Source organism: Phyllobates terribilis, unplaced genomic scaffold (genome assembly GCF_046119375.1).
Source record: "Phyllobates terribilis strain yellow unplaced genomic scaffold, ASM4611937v1 Scaffold_5__5_contigs__length_657084704, whole genome shotgun sequence".
In the NCBI taxonomy this organism is placed as follows: domain Eukaryota; kingdom Metazoa; phylum Chordata; class Amphibia; order Anura; family Dendrobatidae; genus Phyllobates; species Phyllobates terribilis.
The window spans coordinates 379,307,298-379,316,619 of NW_027362765.1; the positions used below are offsets into that span (position 1 = coordinate 379,307,298).

At 53.9% G+C, this 9,322-nt stretch overlaps 1 protein-coding gene across 1 annotated transcript in view; it reads right to left on the bottom strand.

Annotated features, from left to right (window-relative positions):
• Positions 1–9,030, bottom strand: part of LAG3 (lymphocyte activating 3) — a 33,943-nt gene extending 24,913 nt beyond the window's left edge. The window contains exon 1 of the mRNA XM_073681301.1: positions 8,938–9,030. Coding sequence (XP_073537402.1) covers positions 8,938–8,986 — 49 coding nt within the window. The 5' untranslated portion in view covers positions 8,987–9,030. The remainder of the gene's footprint in view (positions 1–8,937) is intronic.
• Between the last annotated feature and the right edge of the window lie 292 nt (positions 9,031–9,322).

Sequence of the window (9,322 nt, forward strand, 5' to 3'; positions counted from 1 at the left end):
CACACTATGCTGCGCAGTATCAGCGGTGGACACACTATGCTGCGCAATATCAGCGGTGGACACACTATGCTGCGCAGTATCAGCGGTGGACACACTATGCTGCGCAGTATCAGCAGTGGACACACTATGGTGCGCAGTATCAGCGGTGGACACACACTATGCTGCGCAATATCAGCGGTGGACACACTATGCTGCGCAGTATCAGCGGTGGACACACTATGCTGCGCAGTATCAGCGGTGGACACACTATGCTGCACAGTATCAGCGGTGGACACACTATGCTGCGCAGTATCAGCGGTGGACACACTATGGTGCGCAGTGTCAGCGGTGGACACACACTATGCTGCGCAGTATCAGCGGTGGACACACTATGCTGCGCAGTATCAGCGGTGGACACACTATGTTGCACAGTATCAGCGGTGGACACACTATGCTGCGCAGTATCAGCGGTGGACACACTATGCTGCACAGTATCAGCGGTGGACACACACTATGCTGCGCAGTATCAGCGGTGGACACACTATGCTGCGCAGTATCAGCGGTGGACACACTATGGTGCGCAGTATCAGCGGTGGACACACTATGGTGCACAGTATCAGCGGTGGACACACACTATGCGGCGCAGTATCAGCGGTGGACACACACTATGCGGCGCAGTATCAGCGGTGGACACACTATGCTGCGCAGTATCAGCGGTGGACACACTATGCTGCGCAGTATCAGCGGTGGACACACTATGGTGCACAATATCAGCGGTGGACACACACTATGCTGCGCAGTATCAGCGGTGGACACACTATGCTGCGCAGTATCAGCGGTGGACACACTATGGTGCACAGTATCAGCGGTGGACACACTATGGTGTGCAGTATCAGCGGTGGACACACACTATGCTGCGCAGTATCAGCGGTGGACACACTATGCTGCACAGTATCAGCGGTGGACACACTATGCTGCGCAGTATCAGCGGTGGACACACTATGCTGCGCAGTATCAGCGGTGGACACACTATGGTGCACAGTATCAGCGGTGGACACACACTATGCTGAGCAGTATCAGCGGTGGACACACTATGCTGCGCAGTATCAGCGGTGGACACACTATGCTGCGCAGTATCAGCGGTGGACACACTATGCTGCACAGGATCAGCGGTGGACACACACTATGGTGCGCAGTATCAGCGGTGGACACACACTATGGTGCGCAGTATCAGCGGTGGACACACACTATGGTGCACAGAATCAGCGGTGGACACACTATGCTGCGCAGTATCAGCGGTGGACACACTATGGTGCACAGTATCAGTGGTGGACACACACTATGGTGCACAGTACCAGCGGTGGACACACTATGGTGCACAGTATCAGCGGTGGACACACTATGGTGCACAGTTTCAGCGGTGGACACACACTATGGTGCGCAGTATCACCGGTGGACACACACTATGGTGCACAGTATCAGCGGTGGACACATAATGGTGCACAGTATAACGGTGGACACACACTATGGTGCACAGTATCAGCGGTGGACACACTATGGTGCACAGTATCAGCGGTGGACACACACTATGCTGTGCAGTATCAGCGGTGGACACACTATGGTGCACAGTATAACGGTGGACACACACTATGGTGCACAGTATCAGCGGTGGACACACACTATGGTGCACAGTATCAGCGGTGGACACACTGTGCTGCACAGTATCAGCGGTGGACACACACTATGCTGCACAGTATCAGCGATGGACACACTATGCTGCACAGTATCAGCGGTAGACACACACTATGGTGCACAGTATCAGCGGTGGACACACTATTCTGCACAGTATCAGCAGTGGACACACACTATGGTGCACAGTAAAACGGTGGACACACACTATGGTGCACAGTATCAGCGGTGGACACACTATGGTGCACAGTATCAGCGGAGGACACATTATGGTGCACAGTATCAGCGGTGGACACAAACTATGGTGCACAGTATCAGCGGTGGACACACTATGATGCACAGTATCAGCGGTGGACACACACTATGGTGCACAGTATCAGCGGTGGACACACTATTCTGCACAGTATCAGCAGTGGACACACTATGCTGCACAGTATCAGCGGTGGACACACACTTTGGTGCACAGTATCAGCGGTGGACACACACTATGCGGCGCAGTATCAGCGGTGGACACACACTATGCGGCGCAGTATCAGCGGTGGACACACTATGCTGCGCAGTATCAGCGGTGGACACACTATGCTGCGCAGTATCAGCGGTGGACACACTATGGTGCACAATATCAGCGGTGGACACACACTATGCTGCGCAGTATCAGCGGTGGACACACTATGCTGCGCAGTATCAGCGGTGGACACACTATGGTGCACAGTATCAGCGGTGGACACACTATGGTGTGCAGTATCAGCGGTGGACACACACTATGCTGCGCAGTATCAGCGGTGGACACACTATGCTGCACAGTATCAGCGGTGGACACACTATGCTGCGCAGTATCAGCGGTGGACACACTATGCTGCGCAGTATCAGCGGTGGACACACTATGGTGCACAGTATCAGCGGTGGACACACACTATGCTGAGCAGTATCAGCGGTGGACACACTATGCTGCGCAGTATCAGCGGTGGACACACTATGCTGCGCAGTATCAGCGGTGGACACACTATGCTGCACAGGATCAGCGGTGGACACACACTATGGTGCGCAGTATCAGCGGTGGACACACACTATGGTGCGCAGTATCAGCGGTGGACACACACTATGGTGCACAGAATCAGCGGTGGACACACTATGCTGCGCAGTATCAGCGGTGGACACACTATGGTGCACAGTATCAGTGGTGGACACACACTATGGTGCACAGTACCAGCGGTGGACACACTATGGTGCACAGTATCAGCGGTGGACACACTATGGTGCACAGTTTCAGCGGTGGACACACACTATGGTGCGCAGTATCAGCGGTGGACACACACTATGGTGCACAGTATCAGCGGTGGACACATAATGGTGCACAGTATAACGGTGGACACACACTATGGTGCACAGTATCAGCGGTGGACACACTATGGTGCACAGTATCAGCGGTGGACACACACTATGCTGTGCAGTATCAGCGGTGGACACACTATGGTGCACAGTATAACGGTGGACACACACTATGGTGCACAGTATCAGCGGTGGACACACACTATGGTGCACAGTATCAGCGGTGGACACACTGTGCTGCACAGTATCAGCGGTGGACACACACTATGCTGCACAGTATCAGCGATGGACACACTATGCTGCACAGTATCAGCGGTAGACACACACTATGGTGCACAGTATCAGCGGTGGACACACTATGGTGCACAGTATCAGCGGTGGACACACACTATGCTGTGCAGTATCAGCGGTGGACACACTATGGTGCACAGTATAACGGTGGACACACACTATGGTGCACAGTATCAGCGGTGGACACACACTATGGTGCACAGTATCAGCGGTGGACACACTGTGCTGCACAGTATCAGCGGTGGACACACACTATGCTGCACAGTATCAGCGATGGACACACTATTCTGCACAGTATCAGCAGTGGACACACACTATGGTGCACAGTAAAACGGTGGACACACACTATGGTGCACAGTATCAGCGGTGGACACACTATGGTGCACAGTATCAGCGGAGGACACATTATGGTGCACAGTATCAGCGGTGGACACAAACTATGGTGCACAGTATCAGCGGTGGACACACTATGATGCACAGTATCAGCGGTGGACACACACTATGGTGCACAGTATCAGCGGTGGACACACTATTCTGCACAGTATCAGCAGTGGACACACTATGCTGCACAGTATCAGCGGTGGACACACACTTTGGTGCACAGTATCAGCGGTGGACACACACTATGGTGCACAGTATCAGCGGTGGACACACTATTCTGCACAGTATCAGCAGTGGACACACTATGCTGCACAGTATCAGCGCTGGACACACACTTTGGTGCACAGTATCAGCAGTGGACACACTATGGTGCACAGTATCAGCGGTGGACACACTATGGTGCACAGTATCAGCGGTGGACACACACTATGGTGCACAGCATTAGCGGTGGACACACACTATGGTGCACAGTATCAACGGTGGACACACTATGCTGCACAGTATCAGCGGTGGACAGACACTATGGTGCACAGTATCAGCGGTGGACACACTATGGTGCACAGTATCAGCGGTGGACACACTATGCTGCACAGTATCAGCGGTGGACACACACTATGGTGCACAGTATCAGCGGTGGACACACTATGCTGCACAGTATCAGTGGTGGACACACACTATGGTGCACAGTATCAGCGGTGGACACACTATGGTGCACAGTATCAGCGGTGGACACACTATGCTGCACAGTATCAGCGGTGGACACACACTATGGTGCACAGTATCAGCGGTGGACACACTATTCTGCACAGTATCAGCGGTGGACACACACTATGGTGCACAGTATCAGCGGTGGACACACTATGGTGCACAGTATCAGCGGTGGACACACTATGGTGCACAGTATCAGCGGTGGACACACTATAATGCACAGTATCAGCGGTGGACACACTATGCTGCACAGTATCAGCGGTGGACACACACTGTGGTGCACAGTATCAGCGGTGGACACACACTATGGTGCACAGTATCAGCGGTGGACACACTATGGTGCACAGTATCAGCGGTGGACACACTATAATGCACAGTATCAGCGGTGGACACACTATAATGCACAGTATCAGCGGTGGACACACTATGCTGCGCAGTATCAGCGGTGGACACACTATGCTGCACAGTATCAGTGGTGGACACACACTTTGGTGCACAGTATCAGTGGTGGACACACTATGGTGCACAGTATCAGCGGTGGACACACTATGGTGCACAGTATCAGCGGTGGACACACTATGGTGCACAGTATCAGCGGTGGACACACTATGCTGCACAGTATCAGCGGTGGACACACACTATGCTGCACAGTATCAGCGGTGGACACACAATGCTGCGCAATATCAGCAGTGGACACACACTATGGTGCACAGTATCAGCAGTGGACACACATTATGGTGCACAGTATCAGCGGTGGACACACTATGCAGCACAGTATCAGCGGTGGACACACACTATGGTGCACAGTATCAGCGGTGGACACACACTATGGTCCACAGTCTCAGCGGTGGACACGCACTATGGTGCACAGTATCAGCGGTGGACACACACTATGGTGCACAGTATCAGCGGTGGACACACTATGGTGCACAGTATCAGCGGTGGACACACTATGCTGCGCTGTATCAGCGGTGGACACACTATGCTGCGCAGTATCAGCGGTGAACACACTATGGTGCGCAGTATCAGCGGTGGACACACTATGGTGCACAGTATCAGCGGTGGACACACACTATGGTGCACAGTATCAGCGGTGGACACACTATGCTGCGCAGTATCAGCGGTGGACAAACTATGCTGGGCAGTATCAGCGGTGGACACACTATGGTGCACAGTATCAGCGGTGGACACACTATGCTGCGCAGTATCAGCGGTGGACACACTATGCTGCACAGTATCAGCGGTGGACAAACTATGGTGCCTAGTATCAGCGGTCGACACACTATGCTGCGCAGTATCAGCGGTGGACACAGTATGTTGCGCAGTATCAGCGGTGGACACACTATGGTGCACAGTATCAGCGGTGGACACACACTATGGTGCACAGTATTAGCGGTGGACACACTATGGTGCACAGTATCAGCGGTGGACAAACTATGCTGCGCAGTATCAGCGGTGGACACACTATGCTGCGCAGTATCAGCAGTGGACACACTATGCTGCTCAGTATCAGCGGTGGACACACTATGCTGCGCAGTATCAGCGGTGGACACACTATGCTGCACAGTATCAGCGGTGGACACACTATGCTGCACAGTATGAGCGGTGGACACACTATGCCGCGCAGTATCAGAGGTGGACACACTATGGTGCACAGTATCAGCGGTGGACACACTATGCTGCGCAGTATCAGCGGTGGACACACACTATGGTGCACAGTATCAGCGGTGGACACACTATGCTGCGCAGTATCAGCGGTGGACACACTATGGTGCGCAGTATCAGCGGTGGACACACACTATGGTGCACAGTATCAGCGGTGGACACACTATGCTGCACAGTATCAGCGGTGGACACACTATGCTGCGCAGTATCAGCGGTGGACACACTATGGTGCACAATATAAGCGGTGGACACACTATGGTGCACAGTATCAGCGGTGGACACACTATGCTGCACAGTATCAGCGGTGGACACACTATGGTGCACAGGATCAGCGGTGGACACACTATGGTGCACAGTATCAGCGGTGGACACACTATGCTGCGCTGTATCAGCGGTGGACACACTATGCTGCGCAGTATCAGCGGTGGACACACTATGGTGCGCAGGATCAGCGGTGGACATACTATTTTGCGCTGTATCAGCGGTGGACACACTATGCTGCACAGTATCAGCGGTGGACACACTATGCTGCACAGTATCAGCGGTGGACACACTATGCTGCGCAGTATCAGTGGTGGACACACTATGGTGAACAGTATCAGCGGTGGACACACTATGCTGCGCTGTATCAGCGGTGGACACACTATGCTGCACAGTATCAGCGGTGGTCACACTATGGTGCACAGTATCAGCGGTGGACACACTATGCTGCGCAGTATCAGCGGTGGACACACTATGCTGCGCAGTATCAGCGGTGGACACACTATGCTGCGCAGTATCAGCGGTGGACACACTATGCTGCGCAGTATCAGCGGTGGACACACTATGCTGCGCAGTATCAGCGGTGGACACACTACGGTGCGCAGTATCAGCGGTGGACACACTATGCGGCGCAGTATCAGCGGTGGACACACTATGCTGCGCAGTATCAGCGGTGGACACACTATGCTGCACAGTATCAGCGGTGGACACACACTATGCTGCGCAGTATCAGCGGTGGACACACACTATGGTGCGCAGTATCAGCGGTGGACACACTATGCTGCGCATTATCAGCGGTGGACACACTATAGTGCACAGTATCAGCGGTGGACACACTATGGTGCGCAGTATCAGCGGTGGACACACTATGCTGCGCAGTATCAGCGGTGGACACACTATGCTGCGCAGTATCAGCGGTGGACACACTATGCTGCACAGGGTCAGCGGTGGACACACTATGGTGCACAGTATCAGCGGTGGACACACACTATGGTGTGCAGTATCAGCGGTGGACACACACTATGCTGCGCAGAATCAGCAGTGGACACACTATGCTGCGCAGTATCAGCGGTGGACACACTATGCTGCACAGTATCAGCGGTGGACACACTATGCTGCGCAGTATCAGCGGTGGACACACTATGCTGCACAGTATCAGCGGTGGACACACACTATGGTGTGCAGTATCAGCGGTGGACACACACTATGCTGCGCAGAATCAGCAGTGGACACACTTTGCTGCGCAGTATCAGCGGTGGACACACTATGCTGCGCAGTATCAGCGGTGGACACACTATGCTGCGCAGTATCAGCGGTGGACACACTATGCTGCACAGTATCAGCGGTGGACACACTATGCTGCGCAGTTTCAGCGGTGGACACACTATGGTGCACAGTATCAGCGGTGGACACACACTATGGTGCACAGTACCAGCTGTGGACACACACTATGGTGCACAGTATCAGCGGTGGACACACTATGGTGCACAGTATCAGCGGTGGACACACTATGCTGCACAGTATCAGCGGTGGACACACTATGCTGCGCTGTATCAGCGGTGGACACACTATGCTGCGCTGTATCAGCGGTGGACACACTATGCTGCGCAGTATCAGCGGTGGACACACTATGCTGCGCTGTATCAGCGGTGGACACACTATGCTGCGCTGTATCAGCGGTGGACACACTATGCTGCACAGTATCAGCGGTGGACACACTATGGTGCGCAGTATCAGCGGTCGACACACTATGCTGCGCAGTATCAGCGGTGGACACACTATGCTGCGCAGTATCAGCGGTGGACACACTATGGTGCACAGTATCAGCGGTGGACACACTATGCTGCACAGTATCAGCGGTGGACACACACTATGCTGCGCAATATCAGCGGTGGACACACTATGCTGCGCAGTATCAGCGGTGGACACACTATGCTGCGCAATATCAGCGGTGGACACACTATGCTGCGCAGTATCAGCGGTGGACACACTATGCTACGCAGTATCAGCAGTGGACACACTATGCTGCACAGTATCAGCGGTGGACACACACTATGCTGCGCAGTATCAGCGGTGGACACTCTATGCTGCGCAGTGTCAGCGGTGGACACTCTATGCTGCGCAGTGTCAGCGGTGGACACTCTATGCTGCACAATATCAGCGGTGGACACACACTATGCTGCGCAGTATCAGCGGTGGACACTCTATGTTGTGCAGTATCAGCGGTGGACACTCTATGTTGTGCAGTATCAGCGGTGGACACTCTATGCTGCGCAGTATCAGCGGTGGACACTCTATGTTGTGCAGTATCAGCGGTGGACACTCTATGCTGCGCAGTGTCAGCGGTGGACACTCTATACTGCGCAGTATCAGCGGTGGACACTCTATGCTGCGCAGTATCAGCGGTGGACACTCTATACTGCGCAGTATCAGCGGTGGACACTCTATGCTGCGCAGTGTCAGCGGTGGACACACTATGGTGCACAGTATCAGCGGTGGACACTCTATGCTGCGCAGTATCAGCGGTGGACACTCTATACTGCGCAGTATCAGCGGTGGACACTCTATGCTGCGCAGTGTCAGCGGTGGACACACTATGGTGCACAGTATCAGCGGTGCACCAGCCTCTCTTACCTGGCATTATGGTGGCGAGCAGCAGGAGGCAGGCGGCTCTGGCATCCATCTCTGTGAGTGGCAGGTGCCGTCTGTCTCCCCTTATATATGTATGTCACACGTCACAGACACTTTGTGCTGACTGTCTTCCCGCCTGTCAGTACAGGCAGCTGAGAAGTGACATCTCTGAGAGACACTGGAAAATGTACATCTCGCTCTCTCACTCTCTGCTGCCGTCTCTGACTGTCTCTGTCACTGGAAAATGTGAGACTGCTGTTTACTAGAGAGAGAGCAGAGCGCGGCCGACAGGAGAGGAGTCACCCCATCGTACACAGGGGGCCATGGTAATGTAGGGTGCACCAAGGGGACAGGCTATGGTGGAACTAGTAGTCCCAGAATGCCACAG